The sequence below is a fragment of the Centruroides vittatus genome, unplaced genomic scaffold (genome assembly GCF_030686945.1).
Source record: "Centruroides vittatus isolate TY-2023 unplaced genomic scaffold, ASM3068694v2 contig_717, whole genome shotgun sequence".
NCBI lineage: Eukaryota > Metazoa > Arthropoda > Arachnida > Scorpiones > Buthidae > Centruroides > Centruroides vittatus.
The window spans coordinates 2,048,501-2,065,642 of record NW_027122456.1 but is presented as its reverse complement, the minus strand read 5'-3'; the positions used below and the strand labels follow the sequence as shown (position 1 = coordinate 2,065,642).

The 17,142-nt window shown below is 28.5% G+C and overlaps 1 protein-coding gene across 2 annotated transcripts in view; it reads left to right on the top strand.

The window, feature by feature from the left end:
• Nucleotides 1-17,142, top strand: part of TfIIA-L (transcription factor IIA L) — a 60,485-nt gene that overhangs the window by 13,948 nt on the left and 29,395 nt on the right. Inside the window, exons 3-7 of one of the 2 annotated variants that reach the window (XM_067276887.1) lie at nucleotides 3,952-4,066; nucleotides 6,393-6,428; nucleotides 7,078-7,151; nucleotides 9,255-9,347; nucleotides 15,591-15,711. In XM_067276887.1, the coding sequence (XP_067132988.1) occupies nucleotides 3,952-4,066; nucleotides 6,393-6,428; nucleotides 7,078-7,151; nucleotides 9,255-9,347; nucleotides 15,591-15,711 (439 nt within the window). The remainder of the gene's footprint in view (nucleotides 1-3,951; nucleotides 4,067-6,392; nucleotides 6,429-7,077; nucleotides 7,152-9,254; nucleotides 9,348-15,590; nucleotides 15,712-17,142) is intronic. The other variant, XM_067276888.1, reaches the window with a different exon arrangement.

Below are 17,142 nucleotides of genomic sequence, written 5' to 3'. Positions count from 1 at the left end.
TTGTGATTTTTGGAAATGGAAGTTTTTTTGGTCTGGGCTCATCTGATGACTTCTACATAGAACTTTGATGTTTTATTAATGGTCCATATTGGTAGCACCATGTCTCATCATCTGTGACAATATTTTTAATATTTTTGAGAAAATTTCGATTATGGCAAGTAATTTTGATGATGTCCTGATGATGATTTTGATGATGTCATGATGAATGTGTGCCTGTTTTTGTTCCTCAGTGAGTGAGTATAGAACAAAGTGGAAACAGACCTTACATTTGTTCAAATTATTATGTAAAACAGTGGTTCCCAACCAATGTTCCGTAAGCATCTCCCAAGTGTTCCGCAGATTTAGTCGCAAATCGGAAAGTGTACAATCGTATTTGAGCTGCCGAATATCAAAAAATTAAAATCATAAAATTTTCATAAACTTAAATATATATGTACGACTCATACTTATGGAGTGTACTACTGTTATGAATAAGATAAAGGCAATGATAAAAACTGAATGAAATATGTAAAAATCATCAGGCACAAGTTTCCCATTAAAGTTATTTAGGTATATTTTTTCCTGTCTTAGAATTGGCGTTAATAATATGAGTAGAGATTTTGAATTATAACTGCTCAATTCTAATAAAATAACTGATGACAAGCTTATGTATTTCATATTAACTTAAGTAAGTGTTCCACTAAAGAAAATTGCTCACAAAAGTGTTCCGCATCCTAGAAAAGGTTGGGAACCACTGATGTAAAATTATGTGGACAGAGTCCTTTGACACTCCCAACTCTACTGATGACATTCTACAGGTCACATTCAGATTGTTTCTTAATATTTGTCACACTTTATCAATGTTACTGTCTGTAGTCAATGTCTTTCAATGATCACTTTTCCGATCATTTTCAATTAACTTCTGGCCATCTTTGAATCAACTAAACCAGTCGTAAACTTGTGTTCAGTATAGGCAATCATCTTGATATACAGTACTTGTTTCGGTAACTTAAATGTTTTGGTAAAAGTTTTCTTTAGTTTTACGCAGAACTTAATGTTGGCACATTGCTCCATTGCAATTTTCTGAAGAGGCTCACAAAATAACTTAATTTTATGCCACACACAGGATTGTTATGAACCGATTCAAATGCTATTAGACAAGATTGATAATATAACATTCAGAATTTTGAATTTGACCATTAAAACCAGTTGTGGCGTCTAGTTATATTTCTAGAGCAAAAGTTCATTTTCCTTTTGGACAACCTGTGTATTTCAAAAAATTTAAAACATTTAAATTTTACTTTATAGTAATGAGTTTAATATAATAATTTTTCTGGATAGTCTGCAACAGTACGTACTCAACAAAAAATTGCAAAAACTAAAAAAAAAAAATAACTTTTTATAACCTACCTTATCTTGTACTCCACACCACGGATGGCTGTTAAAAGCAAGATAATTACCAGTATACAGTTAAGAATTGCAATCTTAAGTATTAAAATATTGTCTTTTATGTTTCATTTCTGTTAATTATTCAACCAAGCCCAAATATTTATATACTTTTAATCTTATGAATTTTACTTTTATTAAATTAATTTTTTGTACTTTGAAAAATGATTTATTTTTAAATATTAACAAATCAATCAATGTTAAATATGTTTTCTGTTGTTGAAATTTTTCAAATTTTTATGTACTTTTCTTTCAGTTTGCAAACAAAAATACATGCTTAATCTCAAAAACATATACATCTCAATCTAAATAATTAATGAATTTAAAATAGTTTGCTTATTAATATTTTTAGTTATTCTATTTTGACTAAATTAAATAACAGTATATTAAAATTATGAAGTATAGAATGTCTGACTTAAAATTAACTCCACTCACTAGAAACAATACAAATGAAATTATTACATCATATTATAATATAATACAAATAAATTTAGGCAAAGGACACTTGTTTGCAACTTTATTTAAGCATACAGAAACTTACAGAAGATGCTAAAAGTAGCATTACCTTTGCAGGTCCCTTGTGCATTTACCTTTGTGTACACATAAATATGTTCAAACCAACCTTATGTAAAACATTGATGTTGACAGCCTCAATGCTTCTACACTCCACGACAATAGTATAACCCACCCCTCTAATTTTTTATATTTACGGTAAAACTAAATATAAGTAAATAAATTCCTAACGCGCCAGCATTGTTCACTTGATTCTAGAACTATGGTATATATATAGTTACGTTCCGATGTTGCTTTGTTACGCAGCGGCGAAGTTATTGGTTTGATAGCGCGACAAAAGTATAACCCATTCGTCTCATTGGCTCAAGCAGCTCGGTGCACTGGACATGTCAATTCATGTTTATACTTGTTTCGTGTCACTCGTAAGTTTTTACGCATAAATAAATTGTTTAAGTTAATAATTGTCTATTTTTTATTTAAAATTCCACGGGGAAAACACTTAAATGAAACTGAAATTGATATAATTAAAAAATTACATTCTGAAAATTATTCTAAGGTCAAAATTGCAAAAATCATCAACAGAAGTCATCGTGTTGTGCAAAATTTTTTAAAAGATCCCGAAAACTATGGTAAGAAAAAAAGGACAGGTCGACCGAGAGCAACTACACCACGAGAAAGAAGATCAATTTTAAGAGTTGCGTCCAATTCTACGCTTACCGCAAGACAAATCGCAGCGGAGGCTGGTGTTGATACGAATTTAAGGAATGTTCAACGTATTATACGTGAGTGTGAACATTTAAAACGTAAGAAATTAACAAAAAAACCGCCGTTGTCTAATAAACATAAAGTAGTTAGATTACAATTTGCAAAAGATCATGTTCAATGGAAAAAAAAGTGGCAAAAAGTTATTTTTTCTGATGAAAAGAAGTTCAATTTAGATGGACCTGATGGTTTTAATTACTATTTTCACGATTTAAGAAAAGATAATTTTATATTGAGCCGTCGACAAGCCGGAGGTGGTAGTGTAATGATATGGTCTGGTATTGGATACTCAGGTAAAATGGATATTAAGTTCTGTTCTGGAAAAATAAATAGTAAACGATATATAGAAGTAATAAACGAGCAAATTAACTCTCATGCAATGCGAATTGCTGGTCCTAATTTCATTTTTCAACAAGATAATGCCAGTATCCATCGTGCAAAGGTAGTTAGAGACTACTTTACTGAAAAAAATATTCAAGTTCTTGAATGGCCAGCGTATTCTCCTGACTTGAACATAATTGAGAATTGTTGGGGAAATTTATCACGAGCTGTCTATCGTGGATCAAGACAATTTACTTCTGTTGAAGAGTTAAAGAAGGTGATAGTTGACAAGTGGCAAAATATAAATCAAGACATAATTAAAAAGCTATATGACAGTTTACCGGACCGAATGATTGAGGTGATAAGTAAAAGTGGTGGATCTACTAAATATTAATCTATATGAATGATTATTGTTTGTTATATTTTTCTCGAATTTTTATTTAAATTTCATTACCTGGGTTATACTTTTGTCGCACTGCAAAACTCAATATCATTTGTATTTGGTTAATTATGCATTTAATAAATAATGTATTGGTAGTATAATAAACTTACTAACACCCAAATTTTGTGTATTAGTAATATATTAATATAACTATAATTCTTTATCAGATATGAAAAAATTAGGGGGGTGGGTTATACTTTTGTCGCGGAGTGTATGAAATGCTTTTTTCAGTTTGTGTATAGTTCTGGATTTGGTCTTTCCTTTTATATATTCTGTATAAAATTTACTTCAGTAATGTTGGACACCCTGTATAAGAATTTATTTAGAGTATTCTTGATTCATTTTTATGGTCAAACTGATTAAAAGCAATATTTTTTTCACTCATTTAAATCTTAAGTATTAGCAATTAGTAATGTATGTAAATTTACATAATTTTTTTGAAAAATATTTTTTACAAACAAAACTATAACATATATTTTTAATTGCAGATTTGGGAAAAGAAACTCAAAGAAACAAAAGCAATTGAAATAAAAGAACCAGAACAAACAAGTCATGTTCTCTTACCATTGCAACAGTCATCAGGAGGCCAAATAGTACCTCCAGGTAAACAATATATGCTAATTGTGAATGGAATATATGCAAATTGTGAATGTATAATTAGCATGATTTAGTTTATTTTTTTATTTGTAATTTATACAAAAGACAATATCATTCAGAGTATGAAAAGCTTTTTCTCTTAAATAACGATAAAAAAAGATCCACAAAAAGCAAAAAAAAATCAAATTTAATATCAACTTTAATGTTCTTCTGATGAATTCTGTCAAGCACTTATGTTCAACTGATATTAAAATTTAAGTAAATTTAGAAAGAATAGAAAAAGATCTGTTGATATCGGGATCCAAACTTTTGATTTTTTTTATAATAAAAGTATATTGTCAATTAACATTTGAACATGCTATGTTAAAATGAAAAGTATCTTCTTTCCAATTTGACATTCCATGGATTTGACTACTTTTGGCAGACCTCTTAATTTCACAATGTCCCATTCCTAATACTTTGTTAAAAATTTTTCTTGACATACTAATTTATAGTAATATCATATTTACTTAGATGCTATGTAAAAGTTTTAAAATCAAAAGTTCTAATTTTAAAATTGGAATATACATAATCAATCTTATGCTTTCCATCGATTTCTCTCACCTGTTTTGATTTGTGAAAAGCTAACAATCTATTAGTTCTGTGGGAATGAGACTGAGATTCAGCTTAAATTATCAACAAAAGAAACTAAAAATTTATAATATCTGTAAACTATAAAAATAACTTACTTCAAAGTTAAATATGTATGAAATCAAATAAACCTGTTAAAAATAAACAAAATTTTAAAGATGATAATTATTTGAAAAGATAAAAAAAATAATATTTTTATTAAAACATGAAATAGAATCTGCTTATTGTAATCACATTTGATTTGCATGTACTGATAACAATAATCAAGTGATAAAGAAATAAGATTATAATTAGTGAATTTTGGTTCTTGACTCTGACATTAAAAATGTGTTAAAACAAAAAATGTATAACTTGAAAATTTATTAATAGTAATTCATCCAAGTTGTTTTTATGTTATTTTTGCGGTACCATCTTTAGCAACGGCTAACACATGAAGTCAACTTGCATTGATATGAATTACTAGAGGAATAGTAGTTAGTTTGTTTTGTTGAAAATTTATATTAACAGTTTACAGGGTCAAGGTTATATAATTTATGGAGTTAAGGATTAATAGATGATCAAAATTTTTAAATTATATTTTGAATTAATTTACTAAATAAAGTTAATAAATTTATTTACAAAAATAAATTAATGATCTAAATTATTTTCAAATCAAACAAAATGAGATTGTATTTGCTGTTTAAGTATGGAGCAGTATCTCAGAGTGGTTAAATAAAACAAAGCTAAAGAATCTGTGATTTTTTTTTTCTGTTGAAGATCATTTGAAAAAATAAAAAATATTTTTTAGTACCAAAAGAGTCAAAGGACTCAAACTATTTTGTGCCAGATTTGACTATTTTGTGCCAAACCTGCCATTATTGTATGTAATGGCAGGTTCCAAGCATCCGATGTATGTAATGGCAGGTTCCAAGGTTTCCAAGCATCTGATTTGTAAGCCGGTGGATCATGAGATGATAATGGAATATAAAATTGATTGTGAAATGCTTTTCAAAAAACATCAATACTTGGAATGTATCATTGAAAGTGTCTCCATTACTTTCAATGTTTTGCAGCAGTCATCACTTTTGAACATGTTTATGGTGTATTACTTTTCTAAATTGCAGAAAATTATCAGCATCACTTTTGTGTTGCTTTGACCTTTCTTTGAGGGATGGCTAATAGATTTAATAAAAATTTATGGCTAATGGAATTTTTATAAAAAACATTTTCAATTAGTTGATTTATTTTTTCAGGTTTTTGGCAAAATTTAATGCTTATGTGTTACTTAGTGATCTTATATATTATAAATGTGATGAAACAAGAACATTAAACTCTTTTTTCAGAATTATGAGTTTACATTAATGTTAATGAGTTAAAATTGAGCAAAGTAAATGTAGTTATTATGGTTTAAATAAGAAATGTCTTATATTATGAATTATTGAAGATGAAATTGTCATCAAATGAAAACATTATTTGATTAAAATACTAATCTTAATGCCAGATGTTGCTTGGAAAATGTAATGAGAAAAAGTTTTATAACTTGATAACATTTTATAACATATTATATATAATTATAATAATAGAAACACACTCTCTCTCTATACTTTAGTCATTAATAAATTATTAATTCAAATATTATTATTTATATATATGTATATATTATAATTCATTATTTAATTAATTTAAATCTAATAATTTTTTTTAAACTAATTGCCCAAAATAGTGCTTTTACAAAAAAAAGAAAGAAATCAGACATTCAGTAAGTTCGATAAATTCATTTATAAAACTAATTTAATCATATATAGTTTATCATTTTTTTGCTTAATTTAAAAAAAAATAAATTGAATTAATCAAATTAATAGGAATAGGAACTATTCTTATTTCTTTAATGTTCTAGGAAATGGTAACAATTTCCATTTTCTAGAGTCAGTCCATTCCAATTCAAAAACATATATTAAGATTTATCATAATTTTACTGATACTAGTAGAAATGTTATTTTATACAATCAACCAAATTCTGGCTGAAAAATAAAATATTGAAAATTAGTGACATTTTTAATTTAAATTTTAATGCTTTATCTGTAGTATTAACTAGTTATAAAAAAAATCTAAAATGTTAATTTGTTTATATTAATTGTAAGAAAGTGAGTATCATTTGTTTTCTTTTATAATATATTTGTATATATTGATTTTTACATTTCATGACTTCTGCATTGCAATCAAGAATTAACTTGTTTCTGTTTTAACAGAAGCAAGTTAATGATACAATTTTTTGTAATCTTTTATTATTTTATTAATACTAAAGATTTCTAGATTATATCAATTTAATTATGAAAATAAATATTAATAATATATTAAAAATGTAGATACATTTGCATTTTATAATAATTTAATTATTCTTATTTTAGCCCAACAAATAACTTTATCTCCAGCAAATTTGCAGCAAACATCAATTCAGTATGCACCTGGAGATATCAATCTTGTAAGTCTTATTCATTTTCTGTGGATCATTATTTACCTTCTTTTACTTTTATGCCTTTGGAATAATTTCAAATTTTGAGATGTTTTATTATTCATTAACATTTGCATTTATTTGGTATTTTATTTCTTTGTTTGTTGTATTTTAAATATAAAATGTACACACACACACACACACACACAGCAAAAGAATTTCACTGCCACAGCAGTTATATTATTATGATGCAGAACGGGAATAATTATAATTATTAATTAGATTAACATATCAAGGAACTTGTTTAAAATTAAAACATTATAAGATTCATTTAATGTAGCTGATAATAAGGATCATTAACTTTGCATTGATTGTACATTTTGCAAAAACATTTTAAAAGTAGGTATGATTAAAAATGAAAACTACAATTGTAAATATTAAACTAATATTTATATGTCTTATATTTACAATTGTGTGTATAAAAAAAAGTATGTAAAAAAATAAATCTCACTAACCTGGAATTAAATAGTAGATAAATTAATAAACAATTGTAAATAGTGGAGGTAATCCAGGAATCACAATTAGACACTGAAGATAACTGTTAGAATTTAACTAGAGATGACACAAGCCTATAATGGACAGATAAACAAATTATAGTATAGTACAGTGTTTCTCAATGGGGGCGATATCACCCCAGATGGGTGATTTTTTTCCATGTTGGGGGGTGATTAGTAACAATTTATATTTTGGGGGCAAAAAACAACTTTCTAGGGCGATATAGTAAAACATTATATTAAGAATAATTAGATATTTCATTCATTATATTGTACAATAATTAAATAAATAGCATTCCTATAATCCTTCTTCCTTCCACTTTTAATCCTTTTTGTACTGTTCAAACAAAGAAATCGGTTACAATTAACACAAAAAGGTGATTTGCAATTACTCTTGACAAATTTTGAACCAAAGATAAACAAATTGGCTCAACTTCATCAGCCTCAAGGTTCACACTAACAATAATTTTACTGTATTCTTAAACATTTTATAACACTTTTTATTGAATATATTTTATTATATTTGTTAAATTTGTTAACACTTATGTTTTTTAATTTTGTTAATTATATTAAAATCTAATATGTATTGTATGTGAGTAAATAAATGTTTAATTTTTTACAAAGTATATACCGTATTTTACGGACTATAAGATGCACCTTAATTTTTAAACAATTTTTAAAAAAGAAATACCTATAAGACGCTACGGACTATAAGACGCACCTGAATTTTGGAGGCAATTTTTCGAAGAAAAAAGTGCGTCTTATAGTCCGTAAAATACGGTAATTATCAAATAAACTAATAAACCCAACAAAATTTTTTTCGAAGTAAAGGGGTGATACTGTGTAACGGTTTTATTGAGGGGGGCGATACTACATAATGGTTTTATTGAAGGGGGCGACAATTCATTAGAGGTTGAAAAACACTGGTATAGGACATGTTCACTCAGGCTGGAGTAGGATTGGTATAATAAAGTACAAAATTGAAGGTAAAGTGGTATGTAGTTCAATAGTGCTAAAGGTTTTCAAACAAACATGTTTTCATAAAAAAAAAGATGTTGGATGTTTAAAATAGAAGAAACCACAATATTTCATGGAAATAAATATTAATAGTCAATGAATTAATAAAGAACTGTGAATAGCTGAGCCAATTGAGTCAGTTCATAGCTCTTCAGTGAATTATTTCAATTCATATTATTATTGTAATCACAAATTATTGTGTGTATATTTTTTACACACAAAAAAATTCAAATTTTGTAACTTCATAATTTGCATGTTTCTAATTGTAACTAATTTGAATAAGATTAAAAATTAAAACTAATTTTTGAATATTAAATCAATAATCCTGTTAGAATTTAATAAATTTTGATATAGAGTAAAATATGAGTATTATTATTATTATTATTAATAAATAAATTATCTGTTTCTAAATCACTATCAGTAAGTACTGAATATGAATAGATTATTATTTACAAAAAATTTTTAAATCTTAAATACTATAATTTTAAATTATAAAGTACAGTATTTTGTTTTACCTTTATTTTGGAATTTCAGATAATAATTTTCTTGTTTGTTAAAATAGGGAGGACAAAAAACTTTGACTCTTGCTATGCCACAAAAGGTAACAATTGCTATTCCTGGTCAAATGAATCATGGACCAATTCAAACTGTTATGGTATGTATTTAAATAGTATTCAAAAAACTATATACATATAAATATACATATGTACAAAAAATTAACACAAAAATATGCATAAAAGGCACACATGTATAACAAATTTATTTTTAACTATTAAATTTTATTATATGTTTAGTAATATGATAAATAATTTTTAAAAAACACTTATAGAAGTTATTTATGATTCCTGAACTTTGTAAAATTAATTTAAAATTAATTTTACAAAGTTCAGGAATCATAAATAACTTTTGTTAAATTAATTTTAGTCATTATGGTTTTTTAACAAAACCATAATATAAACTTTTAAAATAAAATTACATTTAATACAAATGTAGAAGAGTGTATGGTAAGTTCAAAATTAATTCAAACTGTAAGTGTTTTAATATTGAAATGTATTTTAACAATGAAATTTTCTGAAATATGTTTGATATTAATGGGTGTCTTGAAAAAATCCACACAAAATACCTCAGGCTCTAACTAATAGCCAATACTTTTTAATTATATTCTATAATTTGAAAGCGTACGGAATGCTGTATAGCATTCTAGAATCTTTTTATGCATTTAATATTTTTCTTCTTCCAAAATGGTAGTAAAGAAGCTGCTTTACACCTAAGAATGTACAACTTTTACACATTAAATGAAACACGAAAAAGTTTACAGTAAACCATTTCTGAAAAGAAGGCATTTCAAAATGGACTATACAGTGGAACCTTGCTTAACAAGCACCTCGCATAATGAGTGTTTCACACATTGAGCAAAATAAATTGTGAAAAAATTTTCACATAACGAGTGGCCAGGAGAAGGGAAGTCCCGGATTGTGCGCATGCTCCATCTAACACTTGTTCGGCTAGCATCTTAGTGTTGTTTGTGATCACACACTTTTCCAAACTTTTTCCAACACATATTACATATAAACATCAACAACCGTAGCCTGTTATATAATAAACACGCCAAACGATTTGCCAAATTCTTGAGCTATGTAAAGGCTATAATTTCATATTAGAAATTAATTAATTTGACTAGAGGTAGGCAGTTATGCTGCCATCTTGTATTAAATTTAATGACCGATTCCAAATTAAATTCCAGAAATGTCTAAATTAAAAATTAATTATTAAATTTAATATGAGATGGAAACACAACTACCTATCTCTAGTCAAATTAATTAATTTCTAATATTTAATTATAGCCGTTGCATAACCCAAGAATTTGGCAAATTGGTTGGTGTGTTTATCAGACAAATTATCTGAATTTTTTTTTTTTTGTTTTCTGCAAATTAAATTTGCATTTCAGGTTGGTTCATTCTGCGCTAGAAGAAAAGATGATGATTCATGCTCCTTAACAATGTTTATTGTATAATTTTCTTTGAATAAACATTATACATAAAATATTTGAGTATATTTTTCGCTATGGAATGCATTATTGTATTTTACATTAATTTCTATGGAAAAAATTGTTTCACTTAACGAGTGTTTCGCATTACGAGTAAGACTCTGGAACGAATTATGCTCCTTAAGTGAGGTTCCACTGTTTTTCTTCAACATTTTGAGAGTGAGGTATCATCATAGAGAAAAAAGAGATCTGGCAGAAAAGTGAAAATTCTAATGAAAATCAAGTTAGAATGATTGAAGAGGACTTTTGAAAACAGCAAACTTTGTATTTGGTCTGTAGCTCTGAAACTGAAAATTTCATATAATTGGTTCTGAGAGACTTTAAAAACAAAAACATACTAAATATCAAAAGAGCAGATATGACTTATTTCAATTCATATTATTATTGTAATCATAAATTATTGTGTTTATATTTTTTACACACAAAAAAAATTCAAATTTTGTAACTTCATAATAGAACAAATATGCAAGATTATTGGCAAAGAAAGTATGAAAGGTTATTGTGAAAGTTCTCTGAAAAGTTCATTTTGGATGATGAATTTTACTTTGTCCTTCCACACTATATGATCAATGGTATTGGTGGGTTTTATACCAGTGATATCTCTCTCCTTTATACCTGCTGATATAAAGTTTTTCGAGAAAAAGAAATTTGAGGGAAAAGTTTTGGTTTGGATTGCAGTGGGACTGAGAGAATTGAGTCAAGTCCTAATCAGAAAATCAAGCTTTGCTATCAATGCCCATAATATTTAAATGAATGCATACCATATTGTCTGATTCCTTACATTTGACAGAACTATTATCAAGCAGAATGTCTTGTGGCTGATCAAGGAAGTTCTGACTATGCCAAAACCATACTGGATTACCTGCAATAAGAAAACATCACCTTTGTCAAAAAGGAGTCCTGCAAATGTGCCAGTAATTATGTCAATTGAAGATTTTTGGACAATTCTCAAGGAAATCTGTTTAAGAAGGGAGTGAAAGGCAAAAATATGAGTCGGTCGATCATTCATATAAGACGTGTTGGCATGGGTGCTTCATGAAGCCACTTCAAGCGTTCCATGAAAAAATCAAATATACAATTAAAAATTGTTGTGAAAGAAAAATTGATAAAATGTAAAATAATTTTTGAATGGGAATGTAATCAGCAAACCAATGATATCATATACTAGATCGAGTGTGCTCTTGATTTCAAAAATGTTTGCCAACCCTGCTGTATTATAAGTGTTCCGTGGAAAAAATTTCAAAGTTTAGTGTTCCCTGACTTCAAAAACATTGAGAACCACGGATATAAAGTACTGTCTGAAAAATACGAACCAGTCTTGTATGGAAACTTACTGTACTGTATACCCAAATTCAAATCAACTGCATTTGAAGATGGAGATTTATAGAATCACAAAGATAAAAGATAATGTACAGCTTTCAATCACTTTTCAAATGCTTGTTTAGTTTATAGTTTCTTCCAAGGTAAAACTGTTACTTGAACTTGTGCAGATTTTTCCAGACACCCATTAATCTGTAAAATTAATTTAATTAATCATTTGTTCCAGATCATGAATAATTTGCATTTCTGTCTATAATTCTATTTATTAAGTGATGAAGTCATCTGAATATTTGTTATAAAGAAATAATTTAACTGCCGTAATTAATATCTTTAATTTGTAAAAGAAACCCTTATTCTGTTTTAACTTGACAATGACTGTTTGACCAATTGACAATTAATATTTGGATATCTTATTAAGAAACTACTATTTAGTCTAAATCGTTGAACTACAAACGTGCATACTACACTGCTGGCCATCGACACCCTGAATGCAAGCCATCGACACCAAAATGCAACACCCTGAAGGAAGCATTTTCAAATCAAGTAAAATTTGCACCGTGCGTTTGCGGCAATGAGATTTGCAAATGATTAGAATTTCAGCGCAGACGCACATCATAGGCACCTGTTGCACCACCTGCAAGCACTATATAAAGGGAGAATAGAAGGCTGTTTTGAAGTACTGGAATTGTTCTTTCGTGCATTTTTTTGGCATAAGCAGCTTCAGTATGCCATGCAGAAGAAAATGAGTGTCTTTCAGCACATTTCTGAGTTCGACCGAGGAAGAATAGTTGCCTATAGGGATTGCAGATTATCCTTCAGAGAAATCGGTGATTGTATCAGATGTAAGCAAGCAACTGTGATGCAGATCTGTAACCGCTGGATGCAGGAGGGAATGACGGACCGATGGGACCTGTTGCACCCACCTCGTTGCACCACTGCATGTGATGACAGGAATATCGTGTGCATCGCAGTGATGGATCGCTGTGCCACATCACAAACCATATCACAACAAATTTGGTCTGTTGTGCAATAATTGGTGTCCATGTGTACCATTCGACGTCATTTGCAGCAGAGTGGAATATCCGCAAGGCGTCCATTGCTGTGTGTACTGTTGAGTCAAAACCACAGGTATTTGTGCCAGCAATGGTGTGATGAACGACGGACATGGAGAACTGAATGGAATGACATTGTTTTTACTGATGAATTTCACTTCTGCCTGCAACACCACGATGGACAGATTAGAGTCTGGAGACACCGTGGTGAGAGACTGCCGAACTGTTGCCTTATGCATTGCCATACTAGTCCTAGACCCGGTATTATGGTTTGGGGTGGTATTGGATTCCACTCCCGCACCCCCCTAGTATGCATTGCCAGTACACTGACCAGCCAGCGCTATATTTCTGAGGTGTTGGAGCTTGTTGTCCTCCCTTACCTTCAGAGATTGCCAATTGCCACATTCCAACAGGATAATGCATGACCACACGTGGCATGCATTGCTCAAGACTTCTTTGCCCATCAGACTGCATTGCTGCCTTGGCCTCCTTGTTCTCCTGATCTCTCGCCTATAGAAAACGTCTGGTTGATGATTGCAGAACAACTGGCCCAGGATACACCACCCGCTGCTACACCAGATCAACTTTGGCGATATGTGGAAGCAGCATGGAATGCTATACCTCAACAACATATCCAAAGCCTCTTTGACTCAATGCCGAGGCATGTAGCAGTGGTTATAGCCAGCAATGGTGGCAACACTCCATACTGCTTCCATCATCTTCCTTACTTCACAAGAGATTGTATTTTCCATCATTTGATTTTTGTACGTGTTATCTCCCAAATGAATTTGGCTGTGATATCTGTGGTCCTTCTTGGTGTTGCATTTTGGATGGCCAGCAGTGTATTATGAATTTCTGAAGAGAGTTGGAAATAAATAAATGAAAATTGATATTAAATGATTTAAACATTAATTTTCATAATCCATCCAACACAACCTTAATTACTCCAGTTAATCAGTCATAAATCTTCAAACGTTTTTGACCCATTCTGGGTCTTCCTCAGGATATTGTTGTAATAAATACACCAACGTGTGAAATGGAATATTCAAATCGAATCCAGTCCGATTCAAATTACAAGAAAACAGTTGAGCTTGATAATTATTTAAATATTAATTTTTAAAACTATTTAAATACAGTAGAGCATCGATTATCCGACCCCCGATTAACCGACTGCGTTCTAGTTGGCAAATTCAAATGTTCGCTAGTGATGTGGCGCTACAATATTTGGTTATGTCTTGGCTACTTTAATATTATTTTTGTTAAATTTTTGCATGTTTTAGCTGACAGCACTGGCTCGACCTGAAAGGGAGGCTAGTATTTAAACCAGGCCTAATACACTATACTAATAATGTATTTTTTCATACTTTTCGGTTATCCGACCAACCCCAGTCCCCAATTGAGTCGGATAATCGATGCTCTACTGTATTAATTTTCATTAATATTTAAATAAATTGATTTTGCATTACTTCAGATCTAATTAATCTTTTATATAAAATTTAAGAAAAATTTGAAAATTTTTTATTTTTATATAAAATAATTACTAATAAGTTATAATTTATCATTTTTTGTAAAATCATGACTTTCTTATTTAGAATTGAAGTACATATTTCAGTGCAATGCTGTTAATTATTAGTACTTCATACTTGTTATCTCTTCATAAAAATTCAAATTTTTTAATTAAAAAATTTGATGTACAGAGTAAAGTTAAAAAATATATATACAGTTTTATAATTGGCGACCATTCGGTACGCCAATAACACAATGAAAAGTTCCAGTTTTTATCTCCTCTACTTGTCTGTCATGAAGACACCTTATGACGACCGACAAACAGTTGGCTAGCAATAACACTTTCTTCAGCTATGGTAGAACTCAGTCAGCAAGACAGATCCAAACTTGAATTTTCTGCTTCCACATTGAACCTTATATAGTCATTGACAGCTGTCAGCTGACCAATCAGCAGCTATGCTAGTCATAGCTCTGTTCCAGGTCCACCACATCACATGGTTTTGCTAACAGTCTCTTTCTTGAGATGCAAGTGCTACCAATTCAAATTTAACCAATCGTGTTCCTCAACGATCTCTCCTTGGCAGTGTTCATTACCAGTTTCATGCACATGGCATGCACAATGTCAAAGATACAACCTTTAACATTGTGGCAAACTTTATTTTGTATAGTTAATATTTCATTTATCCATACCATGAAAATGGTATTTATTAATATTTTGTTTTTGATATTTTTTCTATAATCATTTTCAGGAAATTATTAATATAAATATATTTATATAATTTTTAGCTAAATTAATAATCTAAATATATTTTAACACATCACTAATATCTGTTTTCTAGATGCTTGATTTGTATGATTTCATTATTACATATAATTTTGGATTATTTTTATAATAGAAATCTATTTCTAGGATACTATTTGAATAGGATTGTGTTATATTATATTAAATTAATTTTAATAATGTAATTAATAGTCTGTACCTGGATCTGCTGCAACTCTATCTTTACCTTCAGAAATTGTTACAACCAGCCTATTTCCACAAGCAGCCCTTAATCAAGGAAATATTTTGAATCCTTCACATCAATTAAATGCTGGTAAATTTTAATTTTCAACATGTAATATAAATAAAATAAACACTTTAATTTCATTAATACTAATTTATGTAATAGTATTAACTATAAGTAATTTTTTCATATTTAATATTAGAACAGAGATTGACAGTTTTTCTAATGTCAGTTGTAGGTAAATTTTAGATAAATATTAGATATTGTATACTGATTATATTTTGAGACACCATGAAGTGTTGATACTAGATTCTGGATTTTTTCACATCCACTTTATTTTCTGATGTACTTTACAGTGTATAAACCAATTTTTTAAATGCCAATATTGGGTTAATGCCCATTATTTGTTGGCTGATATGTTTTCTACGATGGCTGTAAACATATTGTTGACATACATAAAACTGAACACCACCATGTATTGTAAACGGTAGGAATTTTTAACTGTGTGTTGTAAACAAGTTAAAAATTCCTAAAACTTGCAATTTATGTTATAGAATGTTTTTCCAGTGTTGTTCCTCTGTAGTTTCTTTATTTATCCAGTATGTCTTCATAGTCTTTAGTTGGATGTGATTGTATACTGATTTCTAGTAAATTTGAAGTAAGCAATCAATGTTTCATGTAGTCATGAGAAAGTATTTGAATGCAGATGAAGGTTAAAATAAACATTGACATATTTTATAATGCATTGAAAAGGTAGTGTTTTTAAATAAAATTAATTGCTATATTAATTTTCTTTAAAAGTTAATTAAATTTTTGGATAATATATAAACTTTCATCAAATTTAAATAACTAATTTCTTATTTTTAAAAAATGGGAAAGAATAAATACAAAATGGTAATTAGCAATCTTCAGCATATGTGCCAATTTTGAGAGTAATGTGGACAAATAAATTTTTTAAAAATATCAAGTTGTTGTTATATATATATATTCATTGTTTTATATAACAATTAACTTTTCCTTCATATAGTCAGAAATTTAATTTGCAAATGTTAGTATTTGATTAATATACTGTAGCATTCTATTTTATTCAAAATCAAGTAGAACTGTAAGTTACTTTCCTTCCTTCCTTTATTAATATGAAAATTTAATTTTGTTTTTGTAATTGTTAAATTAGAAATATAATTTTATTATAAATTTTTGTATATATAATTCAATTTGTAGTAAATAACAAATACTTAATTCTTATATATAATCAATAATAATAATTTATTATACAATTTTAAAAATTATAACTCTAATTGAACTTACAAAATCAAAATTTTTTGTTTTAATTTATTATTATTTAGATGAAAAATATAATTGAAAATTTACTAAATATTTATTAATAATTATTAAGAAAAAAAACAAGAGTATCTTAGAATCTTAAGATTTTTTTTTTGATAACTTTTTTTCTATTTTGTTGATAATTAAATTTAATTGTAAGATAAGTATAACTGTTCTTTTTGTAAAGTGTCATTTTAA